The sequence below is a fragment of the Solea senegalensis genome, linkage group LG2 (assembly GCF_019176455.1).
Source record: "Solea senegalensis isolate Sse05_10M linkage group LG2, IFAPA_SoseM_1, whole genome shotgun sequence".
NCBI lineage: Eukaryota > Metazoa > Chordata > Actinopteri > Pleuronectiformes > Soleidae > Solea > Solea senegalensis.
In genome coordinates, this window is record NC_058022.1 from 745,682 (window position 1) to 767,227 (window position 21,546).

At 43.3% G+C, this 21,546-nt stretch overlaps 3 protein-coding genes across 4 annotated transcripts; 2 read left to right on the forward strand and 1 right to left on the reverse strand.

Annotated features, from left to right (window-relative positions):
- Window positions 1–390: 390 nt before the first annotated feature.
- Window positions 391–11,185, reverse strand: vps16 (VPS16 core subunit of CORVET and HOPS complexes). Of its 2 annotated transcripts, XM_044053526.1 has the most exons (25): window positions 10,963–11,171; window positions 9,851–9,871; window positions 9,580–9,650; window positions 7,479–7,570; window positions 7,276–7,404; window positions 7,041–7,185; window positions 6,828–6,943; window positions 6,616–6,738; window positions 6,478–6,533; window positions 6,302–6,391; window positions 6,028–6,199; window positions 5,804–5,935; window positions 5,594–5,721; window positions 5,478–5,513; window positions 3,661–3,769; window positions 3,446–3,580; window positions 3,181–3,289; window positions 2,999–3,096; window positions 1,814–1,918; window positions 1,636–1,713; window positions 1,384–1,470; window positions 1,223–1,305; window positions 1,059–1,155; window positions 813–916; window positions 391–736 (listed from the first exon to the last, which is right to left on the reverse strand). In XM_044053526.1, the coding sequence occupies exons 1-25, from the start codon at window positions 11,010–11,012 to the stop codon at window positions 595–597; spliced, it is 2,508 nt and encodes an 835-aa protein (XP_043909461.1). In that variant the 5' UTR covers window positions 11,013–11,171; the 3' UTR covers window positions 391–594. The 2 variants fall into 2 exon arrangements, with proteins under 2 accessions (XP_043909461.1, XP_043909462.1); XM_044053527.1 differs by lacking the exon at window positions 391–736 and having other exon boundaries at window positions 841–916; window positions 1,011–1,155; window positions 10,963–11,185.
- Window positions 11,186–11,929: 744 nt separating this feature from the next.
- On the forward strand, window positions 11,930–15,396 carry cavin2b (caveolae associated protein 2b). Its single transcript, XM_044053542.1, has 6 exons — window positions 11,930–12,273; window positions 12,690–12,830; window positions 12,936–13,037; window positions 14,265–14,522; window positions 14,609–14,761; window positions 14,826–15,396. The coding sequence occupies exons 1-6, from the start codon at window positions 12,040–12,042 to the stop codon at window positions 15,102–15,104; spliced, it is 1,167 nt and encodes a 388-aa protein (XP_043909477.1). The 5' UTR covers window positions 11,930–12,039; the 3' UTR covers window positions 15,105–15,396.
- Window positions 15,397–17,827: 2,431 nt separating this feature from the next.
- Window positions 17,828–20,650, forward strand: LOC122787088 (emopamil-binding protein-like). Its single transcript, XM_044053662.1, has 4 exons — window positions 17,828–18,091; window positions 19,590–19,659; window positions 19,755–19,893; window positions 20,389–20,650. The coding sequence occupies exons 1-4, from the start codon at window positions 17,912–17,914 to the stop codon at window positions 20,618–20,620; spliced, it is 621 nt and encodes a 206-aa protein (XP_043909597.1). The 5' UTR covers window positions 17,828–17,911; the 3' UTR covers window positions 20,621–20,650.
- Window positions 20,651–21,546: the final 896 nt, after the last annotated feature.

Genomic DNA, 21,546 nt, shown 5'->3' on the forward strand with positions numbered 1-21,546 from the left:
GCTTGAAAACTTGATCTTAAAACTTTGTTCAGGACACATTTCAGGTGTACATTTGTATTCTCTGATGCTATGTTCCACAGAAATGTATTCTGGGATACATGGCTTTCCCAAGTACGCTCAAGTCACCATCCGATGCATGCTGGGTAAAACGGGCGGAGCGAGAACACTTCCAGGTTTGAGAACCGTCCTCTGCTTACAGACTTGAGAACTGGAAGAGAACATGGACTGAGACTGATGACGTTTTCACAAGTACACACAGTATGGATATTGAGAAACGGCCAGTTTAAACTCATTGAACTTTAAAACATCCGTTCAATGTTTTCTCAGTGACTTTCACTTTGCTGCCCCCTGGTGGTTAGATCACACATTTCAAAATAAAATCTATATCAGTTACTTTTCAGAACGAAGCTTTTAATGTGAAGGAGCAACAGAAAACACCAGCTGTGACCCCCCCCACAATGACCCCTGTCATGACCCCATAGTGACCTCACCGTGACCTCATCAGCTGGGGTCAATATCTAATCAATCATGTTTATTGAGACATTAAAGCACATGCAGTGTAGTGTGTTGCCATGGAAACCACTGCAGTGTCAGTCACTTCTTGGAGGCAGAGACTCTGGCTCTGTTCAGCCTGTCAATCAGCAGACAATCAGCGGTGGAGCATCTGGACAGCACCGCCCCCATCTCCGAGTCGTTCCTGCGCTCGATGGCGGCGTCAGCGGCTCCTTCCAGGTCACTAAGGAAAGAGGAGGAGTCAGCTGTGTGGTGAACATGACGGCCATGACAATGGCTGTGATGTTGTCACTGCTTACCCGATGACCATGTGAGCTCGGACTTTCTGCTCAGGTGTTACCTTGGAAACGTATTTCCTGGCTTCAGACTTGTTGTTACTCTTCATACACACGTCAACAAAAGCCTGCACAACACACAGCAAAGCATCATGGGAAATTAATAACAAATTAAACCGGTGCTAGGTTTCCCAGGATACACTGCATTGTGACATCAGTTACCAAGCTCTATAGAGACGAGGGAGATCAGGGGCGGGGCTTCTTTCTTACCAGGTAACCAATAGGAGACTTTTTACTCTTAGAGAATTTCTCTAACTCCTCCCACTCGTGTTTCTCTGCCATAGACTTGAGCTTCAACCACCAATATCTGCAGACAGACAGGAGAGAGTCAGACAGGTGAGAGACAGACAGGTGGACACAATCATCACCATCACCTCTTGTCAGGAAGTCTAAAGTCTCGGTAAAGCTGCTCCGTGTGTTTATGAAGTCCTAACGACAGCAGAACCTCCATGGTTTCCTAAAGACAGGAAATGACATCACACTAATGGTTTCCATTGGCCAAATGCTGATGACTCATTTATACATTTGTACACACCTGAAGAGACAGTCCCAGTAGTCCCGCCCCCTTTTCATCATCCAGTTTCCGCTGAAAACGAAGGAGACGCATCTCTTCCTCTGTGGCCTGGGTTTAAAAGAACAGAGTGAGGACTCTGTTTATTTAACTATCTTTGTGTTGAGTGAGGACTCCGTTTATTTGACCATCTCTGAGTCGAGTCAGGACTCTGTTTATTTAACCATCTTTGAGTCAGTGCCACAGGAAACAAACTAGCAAACCCTTTTTTTTTACCTTTGCAGCAAATTCATTCTTTGCTTTGTTGAACTCGTCGACAGCTTTCTGTAAGACAGACAGACGTGTCTCCAGTCTCTGAAGACACACAGGCACACAGAGAGACAGATTGTTACCTTCTCTTTGTAACTAGAAGTTATGTAATAGTTTGTTGATTGATAGTTGATTGGTTAGTTACCTTCTCTCTGTAACTAGCAGTGATGTAATAGTTAGCAAGCTCCTGATGATCATCGTCCTGGTTATAAAGATCCTTCAGAGTTTCCTGTTCCTGTAGTTTACAGAACTGTACACACACACGTAACACGTCAACCACCGACACGTCAACCACCGGCACGTCAACCAACAACACGTAACAACCAACACGTCAACCACCAATGCGTTAACCACCAACGTGTCAACCACCAACAACACGTAACCGTCAACCAGCGTGTCAACCATAACCATCAACCGTCAACCAACACCAACCGTCAACCACCAACAACCGCTAACCATCAACCGCGTCAACCACCAACAACCGTAACCACCAACAACGTAACCACCAACACCAGCGCGTCAACCACCAACATGTAACCACTAGCGTGTGGACCACCAACAACACATAACCAACCGTCGACCAACAATGTCAATCAACGCGTAACCACCAGCGTGTCAACCAACAACATTCAACCAACAACATGCAACCAACAACAACCCGTCAACCACCAACAACCGTAACCACCAACCGTCAACCAGCGTGTCAACCACCAACAACAACGTAACCACCAACCGTCAACCACCAGCGGCTCAACCACCAGCGTTAACCACCAACAACATGCTTAACCACTAATCGTCGACCACCAACCGTCAACCAACAGCGTATCAACCAACAACGCGTCAACCAGCAACAACCGCGTCAACCACCAGCGTGTCAACGTCAACCACCAGCGTCAACCACCAGCGCGTCAGCCACCACAACACCTAACCACTAACCGTCAACCACCAATGCGTCAACCACCGACACATCAACCAGCAACAACACGGGTCTACTAACAACTCGTCAACCAACAGCGCAACCAGCGTGTAAACCACCAGCGTCAACCAGCCATCAATCGCCAACCACCAACCGCCAACCACGCACCAGCACCAACGTGTTAACCAACGTGTCAACCAACAGCGTGTCAACCACCAACGCGTCAACCACCGACACATCAACAAGCAACAAAACGGGTCAACTAACAAGGCGTCAACCACCAACGTGTCAACTAACAACGCGTCAACCAACAACACGTCAACCAACATGTAAATCATGTCTGTGATAAATGACATGGACGTGGATTTGCTGAGGTGATGAAGATGATGAAGAAGGTGATGAAGATGACCTCACCTGTCTGTAGAGACTCTGAGCGACCGGCTGGTTCCTCAGCATCATGAAAAAGTCTCCTCGATTCAGCTCGTTCTTCAGGTAGGTGACCACTGTGTAAACTGATGAAGAGGATCATCATCATCACTCACAAGTCACATAGATAAGGAAGGGGGCAGGGTCAACACTCACACACACATACTCACCCAGGTCAGTGTCTCCACTCTCCACAGCTTTACTCAGAGCTAACTGACTTCTCTTCATCTTCAGCAGCAGAGGAACCTGTTCTCCAGAGCGAGCCTCAAAGTCCAGCAGCTGAGAGAGAGAGACAGGTGAGAGAGACAGGTGTCTCGCACACAGAGAGAGAGAAAGAGAGACGCAGGTGAGACAGACAGGTGTCACACTCACACACACACACACACACGCACACGCACACGCACAGGCACAGGTGAGGCACAGGTAAGGCACTACCTTGATGGCCAGCTCAGTGCGTCCACACTCGTAGGCTTTAGCTGCGATGTCAGAGTAAGACACTCCAGGAGCGTCTCCCACCTTCACACACACTGCTCGAGCTATGGCCTCGTCTGATAGGTCCTTCTGCTGCACCTGGACACGCCCACAAACATCTCAAAGTCACATGATGGGACAGAGGGTGGGGTCAGCGGAGGAGGGCGGGGTCATCTTACCTTACATGAGGCCCAGTGTTTGAGGACTCGACTGACGCCCTGGTAATCAGGAATCTTCAGGTAACGACAGATTTCTATGGCTAATGGATAAAACTGTCTGTAGACCAGCCTGAGAGACAGACAGGAGACAGACAGACACAGTTTGAACATGAAGACATACAGGACACTACTTTCCGTACAGTGGGTACGGAAAGTAGACCCCTTTAAATTTTTCACTCTTTGTTTCATTGCAGCCATTTGCTAAAATCAAAAAAGTTCATTTTATTTCTCATTAATGTACACTTAGCACCACATCTTGAGAGAAAAAAAACAGAAATGTAGAAATTTTTGCAAATGTATTAAAGAAAAACTGAAATATCACATGGTCATAAGTATTCAGACCCTTTGCTGTGACACTCATATTAAACTCACATGCTGTCCATTTCTTCTGATTGTCCTTGTCCTTGTCCTGATTGAACTTGATTAGGAAAGGCACACACCTGTCTATATAAGACCTTACAGCTCACAGTGCATGTCAGAGCAAATGAGAATCATGAGGTCGAAGGAACTGCCCAAGGAGCTCAGAGACAGAATTGTGGTAAGGCACAGAGCAGGCCAAGGTTACAAAAGAATTTCTGCAGCACTCAAGGTTCCTAAGAGCACAGTGGCCTCCATAATCCTTAAATGGAAGAAGTTTGGGACGACCAGAACTCTTCCTAGACCTGGCCGTCCAGCTAAACTGAGCAATCGTGGGAGAAGAGCCTTGGTGAGAGAGGTAAAGAAGAACCCAAAGATCACTGTGGCTGAGCTCCAGAGATGCAGTAGGGAGATGGGAGAAAGTTCCACAAAGTCAACTATCAGTGCAGCCCTCCACCAGTCAGGGCTTTATGGCAGAGTGGCCCCACAGTAGCCTCTCCTCAGTGCAAGACATATGAAGGCCTGCATAGTTTGCCAAAAAACACATGAAGGACTCCCAGACTATGATAAAGAAGATTCTCTGGTCTGATGAGACCAAGATTGAACTGTTTGGCGTTAATTCTAAGCGGTATGTGTGGAGAAAACCAGGCACTGCTCATCACCTGTCCAATACAATCCCAACAATGAAACATGGTGGTGGCAGCATCATGCTATGGGGGTGTGTTTCAGCTGCAGGGACAGGACGACTGGTTGCAATTGAAGGAAAGATGAATGTGGTCAAGTACAGAGATATCATGGAAGAAAACCTCTTCCAGAGTGCTCAGGACCTCAGACTGGGCCGAAAGTTCACCTTCCAACAAGACAATGACCCTAAGCACACAGCTAAAATAATTAAGGAGTGGCTTCAGAACAACTCTGTGACCATTCTTGACTGACCCAACCAGAGCCCTGACCTAAACCCAATTAAGCATCTCTGGAGAGACCTGAAAATGTCTGTCCACCAACGTTCACCATCCAACCTGACAGAACTGGAGAGGATCTGCAAGGACGAATGGCAGAGGATCCTCAAATCCAGGTGTGAAAAACTTGTTGCATCATTCCCAAGAAGACTCATGGCTGTACTAGCTCAAAAGGAGCTTCTACTCAATACTGAGCAAAGGCTCTGAATACTTATGACCATGTGATATTTCACTTTTTCTTTATTAATGCATTCGCAAAATTGTCTACATTTCTGTTTTTTTTCTGTCAAGATGTGGTGCTGAGTGTACATTAATGAGAAATAACATGAATTTTTTGATTTTAGAAAATGGCTGCAATGAAATAAAGAGTGAAATTTAAAGGGGTCTGAATACTTTCCGTACCCACTGTACATGCATACATACATACAGGTAACCTGTGGTGTGAGACAGGTCAACACTCACCTGTCTATCAGAACCTGCAGAGTCAACTGTTTAAACCTGAGGTCAGAGGTCAAGGACTCAATCGGTGTGACTGTGTGTAAACTACATTTCCCATCATGCCTGTCGTGTGAGGATACTGTGTGTGTGTGAGTGGCAGACCCACAGCGCCATCTCTGACCGTGTTGAGGACTCGCAGTTCTCTGCACATGGTCACAAACTGATCTGGACTGAAGTCCACCAGGAAACACTTTCCAAAGGACGCCGCCTGGAGGACGACAGGTCACATGACACCACGTAAGACACTGGCTCACAGTGACATCACAGTGACATCACACAGCCTGTCTCACCCGCAGCAGAGACTTCTGGGTGTTGGCGTCATACTCATGAGCTGCTGCCTCCACACACTGTCTCACTGCTTCTCCCAGCATGCTTTGCTCCTTGATCTCCCGCAGATACTCGTCTGCCTTCTGACTGGACTTCTACACACACACACACACACACACACACACACGTTTATTGTTTTGAAAGCAGCTGACTGTCATGTGTGTGTCATGTGAGCAGAGGGCGTGACCTCATACTCGCGGTGAGCCTCCAGCAACAGAGCTCCAGGAGCCATGGACGCGATCTTAAAGATGTCCTGACAGACCAGAGGAACCTCCTGAAGAAGGTCCTGGTTGGTGGAGTTGATGATCCGGACTCCATCCAGTTCTCCAACCAGAACACACGGGTCATCCACTGGAAACCTGAGGTCAGAGGTCAAGGACCAACCACAGGTCAGGAGGTCAATGCAATCAGACAGAACCTGAACCAGAACCAAACGAGAGCTGAACTGGAGTCAAGGATACTGGATGGTGTCACCACAGATTCCTGCCACCAGGAGGAGTCTGTCCCACATAAGCACCACAGACAGCTGCTGGCTCTGGGGTCTGCAACACCTGGTTAGACAGACAGGTAAAGACAGTGGGACAGGTGGACTTAGAGACAGGTAAAGACAGTGGGACAGGTGGACAGACAAACGTACCAAACCATTTGATTGGGTGTTGTCTTCTTCTTCGTGTCCACTATACTGAGTTTGTCCTACAGAGATAAGATGACATGTCAATCATTCCCAATGTCCCCGCCCCTTTTAAGACATGTGAGAGCTGAGTGGACAGTTCACCTGCAGATTGGAAGAGCCTGTCCACAGGTGTCCAGTGTCAGTGAAGAGAGACAGGTATTTGTAACTGAAAGACACACACATGTGGACGACGCTGCCATACTGAGGACTGAGACCTGGAGGACACTGAGACAAAGGGAGAGGGAGACAGTGGTCACGGGTACGTCTGTCTGTTTGTCTGTCTGTCTGTCTGTCTGTCTGTCTGTCTGTCTCACCACAGGGGTGCAGGACGTGTTGTCTAGGACAAACATTTCTGGTCCGTTGGACAGAATAACTTTGGTTTGTCTGTCCTGAGTGAGGACGAGCCAGGAGGACGGTTTACCATGCAGACCTGAGGACAAACAAAACCGTTACCATGACAACACTGTAACCTTGGTCGACCTGAGGACAGACAATTACTCCAACGACAGGTGATGAGCAGCAGTTACCCGGGACTTCAGGTAACCTGCGCAGCTTCAGATCGTCAATGTTGGTCGCCAAGGTGAAGCGGGAGGAGCCTGTTACTATGGCAACACCTGTTCCATATGGAGAGTGGAAGACTTTTGCCTCTAATACCTGACTCTGGACCACTTCCTTTTTAAAACACACACCAACACAGTAGTTAGTCAACTAGTAGTTTGTTAACTAGTTATTGAACAGGTAACAAACTAGTTAATAACTAACCTGTCCCATGCTAAAGTGTCTCTTAAAGGATCCAAACAAGTTGTAGATCAGAACTGAGCCATCTTCTTGGACACACAACAACTCATCAGTGACTGTCCAACCAATATGGACAACAGGTCCACTCTTCCACTAAGAGAGAGACAGGTCAGAGAGAGAGACACACCAGTGTGTGTGTGTGTGTGTGTGTGTGTGTGTCTGCTCACAGGAAAACTGGTGATAGAAATTCCAGACGCCAAGTAAATTTCCAACTGAGGTCGAGAACTGGGAGAACGTCTCTGAGGTTCTCTGAGTAGAGCTGACAGACAGGGGAGAGACAGACAGGTCAGAAAGTATTAAAAGTTGATGGTTGTTGGTGATGAATGTCATGTGATAAATAATGGACCAATCAGAGCAGGTTTAACTACTCAACTCAACTTTATTTAAAAGCACTTTAAGCAGCCGTAGCTGAGACAAAGTGCTGCACATTAAAAGAAATAAAACAAAAAGTAAAGCAATAAAAATACTAAAACAATAAAAACAATAAAACAACAAGAATGTTAAAACAATAAAAAACAATAAAACAATAAAGATATTAACAGAATAAAAACAATAAAACACTAAAAACAAGAGCAAAGTCTCATGCTGAGTTGAAAGCTAAGGAATAAAAATGGTTTTTAAGATGAGTTTTAAAAATGGACAGTGAGGGGGCTTGTCTGATGTGGAGCGGGAGGACGTTTATATAACTTATGACGTGTGCAGTAACCAGCTGCTGCATTATCTTTATTAACACTCTTTAACGTGTATATAACTTATGACGTGTGCAGTAACCAGCTGCTGCATTATCTTTATTAACACTCTTTAACGCGTATATAACTTATGACGTGTGCAGTAACCAGCTGCTGCATTATCTTTATTAACACTCTTTAACGCTGTATATAACTTATGACGGTGCAGTAACCAGCTGCTGCATTATCTTTATTAACACTCTTTAGCGTGTATATAACTTATGACGGTGCAGTAACCAGCTGCTGCATTATCTTTATTAACACTCTTTAACGGTATATAACTTATGACGGTGCAGTAACCAGCTGCTGCATTATCTTTATTAACACTCTTTAACGGTATATAACTTATGACGTGTGCAGTAACCAGCTGCTGCATTATCTTTATTAACACTCTTTAACGCCATATAACTTATGACGTGTGCAGTAACCAGCTGCTGCATTATCTTTTTATATAAACACGCAGCTGCTGCATACTTATATAACGCGTGCAGTAAGCAGCTGCTGCATTATCTTTATTAACACCCTTTAACGTGTATATAACTTATGACGGTGCAGTAAGCAGCTGCTGCATTATCTTTATTAACACTCTTTTAACTATATGCGACGGTGCAGTAACCAGCTGCTGCATTATCTTTATTAACACTCTTTAACGCTTATATAACTTATGCGCAGTATGGTAAGCAGCTGCATTATCTTTATTAACACTCTTTAACGCGTATATAACTTATGGCTATGCAGTAAGCAGCTGCTGCATTATCTTTATTAACACTCTTTAACGCGTATATAACTTATGGCGGTGCAGGCAGCTGCTGCATTATCTTTATTAACACTCTTTAACGCTGGATATAACTTATGACGGTGCAGTAACCAGCTGCTGCATTATCTTTATTAACACTCTTTAACGCCGTATATAACTTATGACGCGTGTGCAGTAACCAGCTGCTGCATTATCTTTATTACATTACATTACATTACATGTCATTTAGCAGATGCTTTTATCCAAAGTTTACTTACAAAAGTGCATTTAAACATTTGGGTACATATAAGAGCTAGAAGTAAGTAAGAGCTTCAAGTAGAACAAACTATGAAGTGCTAGTCATAAGTGCGATGTACAAGTTTTTTTTTTTTTTTTCATTTTATTTTTTTTGTCGCCTTAGTCGGTAGTCGAAGAAATGTGTTTTTAGTCGGCGAAGATGTGGAGGCTTTCAGTGTCCGGATGTCGATGGGAGATCATTCCACCATTATTAACACTCTTTAACATTTATATAACTTATTACGCGCAGTAACCAGCTGCTGCATTATCTTTTATTAACACTTTAACATTTAAATAACTTATTACGCGTGCAGTAACCAGCTGCTGCATTATCTTTATTAACACTCTTTAACATTTAAATAACTTATTACTGGTGCAGTAACCAGCTGCTGCATTATCTTTATTAACACTCTTAACATTTAAATAACTTACATTTAAAATGTCTTTACCTCTGTCTGTGTCCTGTGGTGTGTGTGTGTGTGTGTGTGTGTGTGTGTGTGTGTGTACCTATTGGTCCTCCATAATGAGCTGCAGCAACAAGACTGTCTCTGAGTCCTGAGTCTCTGAGGTTCCAGCACATGTGCAGCTCTGTCTTACTGTAACAACAACAACAAGAGGTAAACACAAACAGTAGTACATGTGTCGCATAGCTCTGTCTTACTGTCAACAACAACAACAACAACAACAAGAGGTAAACATAAACACTAGCACATGTCGTATAGCTCTGTCTTACTGTATACAACAACAACAACAACAAGGTAAACATAAACACTAGCACATGTCGTACAGCTCTGTCTTACTGTAAACAACAACAACAAGAGGTAAACATAAACACTAGTACATGTCGTACAGCTCGGTCTTACTGTATACAACAACAACAACAGGTAAACAAACACTAGTACATGTCGTACAGCTCTGTCTTACTGTAAACAACAACAACAAGAGGTAAACGTAAACATTAGTGGCACATTTCCATCGGCTCGCCTCGCCACAGCACAGTTTAAGTAGCATTTCCACTAGCATAGTAACCTGGTACCAGATAAGAAGTTCCAAAAGCTGCTGAGTAGGTAACTATGTGATGATTGGTCAGACTGTCGGCCACTGACTGACCAGAGCACTGTCACAGAAGAGACGTGACACACACACGTCAAGCCCAACAGTAGATCACTTAAAACTACTTAACAATCCTAAAAACGTGGGTTAACCTCCAACAACTACAGAAGTGTGTGTGTGTGTGTGTGTGTGTCATGTATAAAACGAAGTCACCGCTGTTTCACTCAGCCGTGCAGTGATGTCTCCGCCCACGTTAAGTAGGTACTTTTTTGTAGTCGAGATGCAACCTAATCATGCCGTGCCGAGGCAAGTAGAGCCGGTAGAAGTGCATCATAACACACGTCATACAGATCTGTCTCTACAATAGACTGTTTACTGTACAGTACAGTATAGTACAGTACAGCACAGTACAGTACAGTATAGTACAGCACAATGCAGGTACTGTACAGTTACCTGCATTAAAAGCAGCTGAATGAAAGAAAAATAATAATAACAACAATAATCTAGGCACTGTCAGATCATGTGTGCTGTGATCATTTATCAATAATCTCATGCAGGTGCGTGTCCTGAAACTATCAGAGCTTCACCTAAAACATCATTGCGACACAAACACAAATGAATTCATGAGGATTTGATAGAATCGCTCTCATCACTGGCCCAGTGGTTTCTAATCATCTCAACATCTGCAAATATATCACGATTAAAACGTTTACAATTCAAATAACATTTTACTACATGTACTCCCTTAGCCACGGAGCTAACACAGAGCTAACACATTGCTAACACAGAGCTAACACAAAGCTAACACTCATGTTGTATGAGAACAGATGAACTAACCGGTAAAAAGCGTCTCCCAGCGGGTTCCAGTTGGCGGTGATGAAGGACATGTCTCCTGTCTTCTGTCGGTGTCTCGGTCTGACGGAGGTTTATTGATAACTGTGTTAGCTTCCTCCTGTCTTCTGTCTTGTCTCGGTGTCTCAGTCTGACGGAGGTTACTGTCTTAGCTTCCTCTGTCAGCTGACCTGCGTCTCCTTCTCCTTCTTCTTCTACGCTTCACTTACAGGAAGCTGTTCCCGTGTTCGCCCCCTGAAGGTCACACGAAGAAACACACCACAGACAGTTCATTAATAAAAACGTGACATCAATCATCATAAAATCATAAAATATACTGTGTAACTGTGTATAAACTGTTTTACATTTAACAATGCAGATATAAACAATCGAGTCAATGATTGATAATCAGTCATGAGGTGGGACAGTAAGTATTGTTGTGGCCACACACACGCACACACACATCGATTGATCGGCTGTGATCAATAACAGGAAGCAGATGAAGAAAAAACAGGAAATGGAAATGAATGTGTTATTGTTGTGCAAGAGAGGACAAGAGACATTAACACACAAAGAGAGGAAGAGAGAGAGAGAAGTTTCCTTCCACATGACTTCACCCTAAAAACATGAGAAAACCCTTCAGTGCTGTTGTCACAGTAACAAACCCCGCCCCCTGGGTGTGGTTGCAAGTCCCAGAGTCTGCAGAGGGAGAGAGTTAACCCTTTCATCGTCCACCACTTTATTAACTTTGTTTATTTCACAAACTTCAAACTTGATTTTTGGGGCTAAAACCTGGTTTTAGTGTCAGAACTGGGTTAAGAGTTTGAGCGAGGGAAGGTGTGTGTGTGTGTGTGTGCATGTGTGTGCAGGTCAGCAGTGACAGGGTTAAAGGTGTGGATGTTTCCACAGTTGGGAAGTTAGAAGGAAAGTTTCCTTCTGTGCCAACCAATCACAGAGCAGCACACAGAGGGAGACAGACAGAGAGCCAGACAGAAAAAGAGACAGAGAGAGAGAGAGAGAAAGAGAGAGACAGAGTCCTCCGTGTTTTTCTAAAACGTCAAAATCCTGCTCGTGTGAATCGCCATGGTGACTACTGAGACCCACCAGAGCCAGGACCTGATGGTCCCCTCTCTGAATCTGGACCAGCAGGATCAGGACCAGCAGGATCAGGACCAGGCCTCGCCCTCCTCCCTCCTGGCAGGATTAGACCTGGAGAAAATGAGTCAAGGTCCAGTGAACGCCATCACGGTCCTGACACTGCTGGACAAACTGGTCAACATGCTGGACACTGTGCAGGACAACCAGCACAAGATGGAGGTGAGAGTGGGCGGAGCCTCACCTGCATGTCTAGTACCTGGTAGTACCTAGTATGTACCAGGACCAGGACTGTCTCTCTCTCTCTGTCCCTCTCTGTCTGCCTGTCTCTGTCTGTCTGTCTGACTGTCTCTCTCTGTCTGTCTCTCTCTCTCTGTCTGTCTGTCTCTCTCTGCCTGTCTGTCTCCTTCCTTAGTTTATTTTCTCTTATAAAACATGTCATTTATTCCCTCACTGAAACGTCACATGACAAACCTTAAATCCAGATTAAAGGCCAGTTTATATAAAATCTCATCAATCTCTGATTCAAGCTAAACCTTTAAGCTCCACCCCCAGATTTCCTGTTTCCACAGAGATGAATCTTGTTTGAACAGGCAGATCCAGTTATCACCAATAATCAATAATCATGTGTGTTTCAGGGTCACCAGGTGGAGATGGAGGGCGTGGTCAGAGGAATCCAGGCAGACATGACCAAACTATCCAAGAGTCACAGTCACACGTCAAACACCGTCAGTAAACTGTTGGACAAGAGCAGGAAACTGTCCGTCACCATGAAAGAGGTAATCAATTATCTAATCAATAACTCATCAATACCTCATCAATCATCTAATCAATCATCTCACATGAACTATTATTGATCTGTATTGATTACTGATTGGCTGAAGGTACGGGACAGGATGGAGCGTCAGGGAGCTCAGGTGAAGAAACTGGAGGCAAACCACGCCCACCTGATCAACAGGAACAACTTCAGGGTCCTTATCTTCCAGGTAAGAGTGTCAACAGTAGTAGTGTGTACTGGTACTGCTGTTTAACAACAGTACTAGTGTGTACTGGTACTGCAGTTTAACGACAGTACTAGTGTGTACTGGTACTGCTGTTAAACTGCAGTAATTCAATTCAATTTTATTTGTATAGCGCCAAATCATAACATAGATTATCTCAAGGCACTGTACATAGACATCGTCAAGGAGAGCAGAGAACCGCAACAGTTCACACAATGAGCAAACACTAGGCATCAGTGGAGAGAAAAATCTCTGAGAGAACCAGGCTCAGAAATGTGCTCAGAGTCAACTGCCTCGACCAGTTGGGGTGAAAGGAAAATGGGGGACAGAGGAGAAGTGGGGGAGAGAAATGACAAGAGGGAGATGAGGTCGAGACAGAAGAGAGAGAGAGAGACCAGGAGCAGATACACAACAACGTATCAAGTTACAAGTTTATACAGTCAATGATATCGACTTTTAATTATAGCACAATAATAATGGTGATGATATGTATGATCGGGATCCTGCAACCTGCAAGATGAGAATACAGAGAGAGAGAGGGAGAGAGAGAGAGAGGGAAGGAAGGAAGGAAAGACACAAAAGAGACAAGGTTAATAACATATAAAAAGTCATAATCATATCCTGAGTGTGAGAAAGTGAATGTGCGTGCACCACAGGAAAATCCCCTAGCAGTCTCGGTCTATAGCAGCATAACTAAGAGATAGTCCAGGTTTCCCTGAACCAGCTCAGTTTGGTGGGGATAGGATAGGATCTCCCTGCTGAGTCAGTAGGGTCAGTCCCAATATGTACTGTGTGTACTGGTACCGCAGTTTAACAGCAGTACTAGTGTGTACTGATACCGCAGTTTAACAGCAGTACTAGTGTGTACTGGTACTGCAGTTTAACAGCATTACTAGTGTGTACTGGTACTGCAGTTTAACAGCAGTACTAGTGTGTACTGATACCGCAGTTTAACAACAGTACTAGTGTGTACTGGTACTGCAGTTTAACAGCATTACTAGTGTGTACTGGTACTGCAGTTTAACAGCAGTACTAGTGTGTACTGGTACTAGGTTCTTATCTTTTTTCTCACTGACACTAAACATTCTTCTACCAGCTGTGTGTGTGCGTATGTGTGTGTGTGTGTGTGCGTGTGTTGGTTCAGACCAATTTCTACAAATACGGTCATGTTTCAGATTCCTCTCTCTCTCTCCTCCCTCCCTCTCCCACCAGGAGGAGAACGAGATCCCATCCACAGTGTTTGTGAAGGATCCTCCTCCGTTTCCTCGAGATCAGATCTTAGAGGAAGGAGAAGAGGGTGGCGATGGCATCCCTGCACCTGCAGAGGGCGCACTCACCACCATCGACCTGTCGTCTGACGAGGATGTGGGTCTGGAGGCGGAGCTAGAGGACGATGAGACGTGGGCTCAGGATCTGGAAAACATGGAGAAGTCCAGAGCTGAGAAACTGAAGCGATCCAGTCTGAAGAAGGTGAGACAGTCTGAGACAGACAGAGGACAGGCCGTCACCCTCTCACCCTCTCAGCCCCACACCCACTCACCCCTCTGTCTGTGCAGGTTGACAGTTTGAAGAAGGCCTTCTCCAAACAGAACATTGAGAAGAAAATGAGTAAAATTGGAACAAAGATTGTTTCTGCTGAACAACGAGAGAAGATCAAACAGAAAACGTCCAGTCTCAAAGTTTCACCTTTGACCTTCAGCATCAGAAAGGTGAGTCACATGACTGTTCTCCTAACGTTTCCAGAACATCCCTCTGACTCCTGACTTCTCTCAGCCTCCAGACCTGAAGAGCGAGGAAGTCCACGTCCAGGTCTCCTCTCTGGGCAGCACTGACCTGGACCCTCCCTTCACCGAGGTCCATGCTGAGCTGGCTCCTGCTGAAGAGGAGGAGGAGAAGGAGGAGGAGAAGGAGAGAGAGGAGGATGTGAAGGAGGAGAGAGAGGAGGAGAAATATGTGTCAGTGCTTTCAGAGGAAGTCAGTCAGGAGTACGCTCTGTCCTCTACCCTGCCTCAGGAGAATAAAGAGGAGGAGCAGGGGGAGGAGCAGGCGTAATCCTCAATCATTTACAACAAACCTGAACTTCAGAGTTCTGTTAAATCCTCATCTTTGTCTTTGAGCTGTGAAACAACCAGTTAGCCTAGCATTATACCTGGTACCCAGTGGAAACAACCAGTTAGCCTAGCAGTATACCTGGTACCCAGTGGAAACAACCAGTTAGCCTGCATTATACCTGGTATCCAGTGAAACAACCAGCTGGCCTATCATTATACCTGGTAACCAGTGGAAACAACCAGTTAGCCTAGCAGTATACCTGGTAACCAGTGGAAACAACCAGTTAGCCTAGCATTATACCGGTAACCAGTGGAAACAACCAGTTGGCCTAGCATTATACCTGGTACCCAGTGAAACAACCAGTTAGCCTAAGCAGTATACCTGGTAACCAGTGGAAACAGTTAGCCCTAGCATTATACCTGGTATCCAGTGGAAACAACCAGTTGGCCTATCATTATACCTGGTAACCAGTGGAAACAACCAGTTAGCCTAGCATTATACCTGATAACCAGTGGAAACAACCAGTTAGCCTAGCATTATACCTGATAACCAGTGAAAAACAACCAGTTAGCCTAGCATAAGCAGTATAAATGAGTGCTAATAGCATCAAAAAATTCTGAGATGAAAGATTTACATGAACATGTTTAGAATTCAGACAAACATTTGTTTGATTTTGTTTGTTGTTGATGAACACAGATACACACACACAGTATATATAATGTGTTTATACACGTACATTTATACAGTGTATATACATATTCATGAATATATATACACATTCATATATATATTCATATATATATATATATGAATATGTATAATGGCGTCATCACATGTCAAAGTGGAAACTTCATGATGTCGAATTTGCTCGACTGAAAAAATGTTTTCACTTTGATGTTGATTCACAAACAGCTGACTGAGATCAATCAGTAATCAATAACATGAATATATCTTTGAAACATTGTCAACATTCCTAACATTCCAGCAAAGTTTCAACAAACTGACTGATCAGCTGATCGAGCACAAAAAGAACTGTTATTTTTATGTTTGAGGTCACTGATGCTTTTATTTGACCACAAATTAAAGATTTTACCAAAGAACATTTCCTGTTTGTATTTCCTCTGCTTCCTGTTTGTGTTTCCTGTGTGTGTGTTTCCTCTGTTTCCTGTGTGTGTGTTTCCTCTGTTTCCTGTATGTGTTTCCTCTGTTTCCTGTGTGTGTTTCCTCTGTGTCCTGTTTGTGTTTGACTGTGGACTGAAGCTGGATTAGTTGTGGTTTGACTCTGGATTAAACCTGGATTAGCTGTGGTTTGATTGTGGATTAAACCAGGATTAGCTGTGGTTTGACTGTGGAATAAACCTGGGGGGTATTGCACAAAACTAGAATAAAGAAATCCAGGATAATTTAGCAAGCGTGGCTTGAACTAGTCTGCTTGACGCATCCTGGCTTAATTGGTTGCACGTTTGCCGAACCAGGATGAAAAGGCGCGGCTATGTTAAGCCAGGTAAAGATAGTTGGTATAAGTGTGTGTTCACGGCATACTTTAATAGACCACGTGATCGCTCACAGAGGCATCTATGAGAACATGGACAAAAGTCGCGCGTCATGCTTTACGGCTGCCGAACAACAGCTCCTGATGGAGTTCTATGAAGAGGTGAAAGAGTCCATAAGAAAAAAAGGCAATACTAATGCCATAATCAAAGAACGTGAGAAAGCCTAGCAGACAATTGTGGACCGGCTTAATGCGTAAGTAGTCCAAAACTGTCCAATTAATTAACAGTGCTCCACTGGAACTGTCCTAATTAGGCTACAATTAAAGGACTAAAGGGTTAGGGTAATTATCCACAGTGTGTGTCATTTCATCTATTTTTCTCATGTTACGATTTCATCTATGTTATCTTTCTATCCTTCATAAAGAACAAACTTGTCTGGCCATAAAAGGACCTGGCAGCAAGTTAAAATTAAATATAAGAACATTTTGCAGACTGGTAACTGACTTTAAAGCCGATATGAGGTGAAGAGTTTAGGTGTCTGCTGATATGTTGAATGTCTGAATGATTGTTGCAGTCAAAAAAAAAGCCCATAGAACTGGTAGAGGGGGCGGCCCACCAAGCCAGGATATGACCCCAGCGAAGGAGCTGGCACACCATTTAAATAAAGGGAGGCCAGTGATGGAGGGGACCCAGGGAGGGACAGTAACAGACTCTGTCCCAGCCACAGAAACTGTCCGCTTCATACAAGGTATGTATTGCAGTACTACTGCACATGGAACACAATCAAATAAATATATTATACTGTCTGACTTTGTTTTGTTTTGACTCTGGATTAAATCTGGATTAACTCAAGTGTAAATCTAGATTAACTCTGGTTCAGGTGATGAACGGCTTCTTCATGTCTTTCTAATTTTCTGTTCTTATTTTTCTACTGACACACTACTGTGGGAGGGGCCAGAGGGAGGCAGTGGTGTGCTCTTTTCACCAGCCAATGGAAGTGTCCCGGAGGTGGAGCTTCTACACAGACCAATAGAGAGTCAGAGGCTTGGCCTGAGAAATCAGTTCACATCCACACAAAGATCAGAGTCTGACATTTTACACAGTACTGACTGAAGTATTGACTGTAGTACTGACTGTAATACTGACTGTAGTACTGACTGAAGTAGTGACTGTAGTACTGACTGTAGTACTGACTGAAGTACTGACTGAAGTACTGAGTGTAGTACTGACTGAAGTAGTGACTGTAGTACTGACTGTAGTAGTGACTGAAGTACTGACTGTAGTAGTGACTGAAGTACTGACTGAAGTCCTCAGATGGATACAGCAGCGCCCTCCTCTGGTCTCTCTTTGGTGTCAGTGTTGTCCCTGTTAGCATGTAGCTTCCAAGTGATAGCCGCCGCCCTGCTAACACACAGGTACGGTGGGCGGAGCTCTGTGACGAACAGATGGATCCTGCTGTGGCTCTTCTATGATGTCATTGTCCACCTGACTCTGGTAGTTTATATATATCTCTGTTTGATTACATGTCTCTGTTTGTTTACATATCTGTGTTTATTTACATGTTTCTGTTTGTTTACATGTCTCTGTTTGTTTACATGTCTCTGTTTATATGTCTCTGTTTACGTGTTTCTATTTGTTTACATGTCTCTGTTTGTTTACATGTTTCTATTTGTTTACATGTCTCTGTTTGTTTACATGTTTCTATTTGTTTACATGTCTCTGTTTGTTAACATGTCTTTGTTTGTTTACAGCGGGGTATTGCACAAAACCAAGATAAGGGATTAAGCCAAGAAATGTTGGTTTTCCTGGCTGAATTTAGCCTTAAGTGGGTTGCATGAAAGCAGCTCAAACTTAACCTGGCCAAGTTACTATGGGGATTTATTCTCTGCAGCTAGCATGCTCCAGACCAGGCTAACAGCCAGGCTAAGATTAACCCTTGTGATTCACCTGTATTTCCAACGTCAATCCTGTGAGGAATTAATGTGTTTTAAAGCATGTCCAGGGCGGTATTCCACCAAGCAGGCTAAAGGCAAAGTCAAGCTTAAATGGCCAAGTCTGGCTAATATGAGTGAGAGTTCGGTTCCATCAAAGAGGCTGAGATTAGCCCCAACTCAGTAACCATGGAAACTAAGACTCTGGCTAAACCTCAACCATGGCGAAGCCATAACTGTGGCTCAGGGGGTTATTCCATCAATTTAGCTAAGAATTGCCAGATTTCGGTGTAAGCTTGAAGCTTGACTAAGCTCCACCTCCCAATCTAGCTCCAAGTCATTCCATCAAGTGAAATCAGCTGGCTCCACCTGACGCTTAGTCAAGCCTCACCTGTTAAGCCTCAACTTGTGCACGCCCACAGGGAAAATAAAAAGCCCATTCTAGTCGAGCATGGAAACTGTGAAACGTTTGGCAGCCCTAGTAGTAATGTTAGAAAGTAATATTCATCACATTTATCAACTGATTGTTATGCAAATCGATGGGATAGCTTTCATTTATTTCCTGCATGGCCAATTGTATAGAACTTATATCATTTTCATTTAAGCCTGTCATTTTTACATGCTGTATTTGTGCTACTTCTGTGCTAAAATGTGCTATATAAAGTTGCCTTGCCTACATTTTTGATAATAATAGGCTACATTTAATCAAAGTATTTTACATGACTCATCACATTTATCATACAATTATTACATGAAGAAATGCAATGTTGGTTATCATTCTATAGGAAATAATCATATGACGGATCTATTGATTGTAAAAAAGTTATTATTTATCTATCTGCTCTGTTTGTTTTACAGGAAGGACCGTTTGTTTACATGTCTCTGTTTGTTTGTTTACATGTCTCTGTTTGTTTTACAGGAAGGACTGTTTGTTTACATGTCTGTTTGTTTGTTTGTTTACATGTCTCTGTTTGTTTGTTTTACAGCAAGGACTGTTTGTTTACATGTCTGTTTGTTTGTTTGTTTGTTTGTTTACATGTCTCTGTTTGCTTGTTTTACAGGAAGGACCATTTGTTTACATGTCTCTTGTTGGGACGGTGCAGACATCTAAAGGTTTTCTTGCTGAACTTTGTAAGTTTGAGACTGACAAAAAAACCTGTACCTGTCTGTCTCTGACCTTTCTGTCTCTGTACCTGTGTGTCTCTGACCTGTCTGTCTCATTATAGGGAAAGAGTATGGTAAAGCCGACAGTCGCTGGTTATTTTCAGACTCGAACATCGTTTCCATAGAGATTCTGACTGTTGTCCTTGACTCTGTCCTCGCTGTTCTGCTCATCCACGCAGTACTCAGACAAAAGTACTACAGGTACTAACACACACATGTACGCAATACTCAGACAAAGGTACTGCAGGTACTAATACACACACACACACGCGTACGCAGTACTCAGACAAAAGTACTACAGGTACTAATACGCACACACACGTACACAGTACTCAGACAAAAGTACTATAAGTACTAATACACACACGTTTATGTGTATAAAAACATGTATATATACATATGCATTACATCACATGTCATTTAGCTGAGCCACTCCACCTCCTTGTATGTATATATGTATGTATGTATATATATATATATATACATACATATATACAGTATACATATACACACACCTGTTTATATGTATCTAAACATGCATAAATATATATATATATACATATATATACATACATATATACAGTATACATACACACACCCACACCTGTTTATATGTATAGAAACATGCATAAATATATATATATATAGATATATACATACATATATGTACACACTCTATATCTTTGTTGTGTGCAGACATTTCCTGCAGGTGAGCCTGTGTGTGTGTGAGCTGTATGGAGGTTGGATGACCTTCTGTCCTCAGTGGCTGACAGGAAGTCCTCACCTGGACACGACTCATTGGCTCCACCTATGGGTTTACCTGGTCTTCTTTAACGGGGTCTGGGTGCTGGTTCCGGTTCTGCTGCTGGTGCAGTCCTGGTTTAGTCTCAAGACTCTGCACAATGATGTCATCACCAAAAACAAATGATCAGCACTTATTGATTATTGATTACTGAACAGTTTCCTGTTCTTTCAAAATAAAAGCTTTCGTTTTAGTGATTGTCAATTTATTTGAACATGAAGACGTGACAAGGACGAGAAGACTCTAAGACGACGAGAAGTTTCAGACAACCTACTTCCTGTGTGCAGACGTGTTCAGGGTGGGTCTTTGGTCTCACATATCAAGGTCTCACATAACCCTAACCCTGTACGGGTGAGTTAGAGTGCAATTCCTGTTTTTCGAATTCTGATGGCTGCCATGGCCACGCCCCTTTGAGTCTGTGAAAGTTTTGGATGGTTCTGGTTCATTTCGAGTCGGTCCAGTTATGATACTATCAAAGACAGACAGACGACTTTATTGATCCCTTTGGGAGGTTCCCTCGGGGAAATTAACAGCTCCAACATCAGCACACAGCACTGTTAAGATTAGAGTCACACTTTTCAGGAGACTGGAAAGAGAAACACCCCAGTTACCAAACACCATAAAATATAGAATAGAATAAAATAAGCTAATAATAAAGATAAAATAAAAATAAAAATCTAAGAAAATATAAAAATACAAACATAAATGACCCATGCTATATATATATATGTATGTATACATACATACACACAACACATATATATATACATATACATACACACATATATATATATATATACATATATACATACATACACATACACATATACATATATATATATGCACATACATACACACACACACACACAGGTACACACACACCTACAGTTACCCCGTATTGCCCAGGGTTTTATTGCACTGTCTATAAGGTTTTATTGCACATGTTATTATGTTGTTATTGTTGTGGTTATTGCACATTTCAGTGAGTTGTGATTATGGACATATGTTTGTTTTGTTTGCCCTCCTCCCCCCCAGTGAGGAGTTGTACAGTT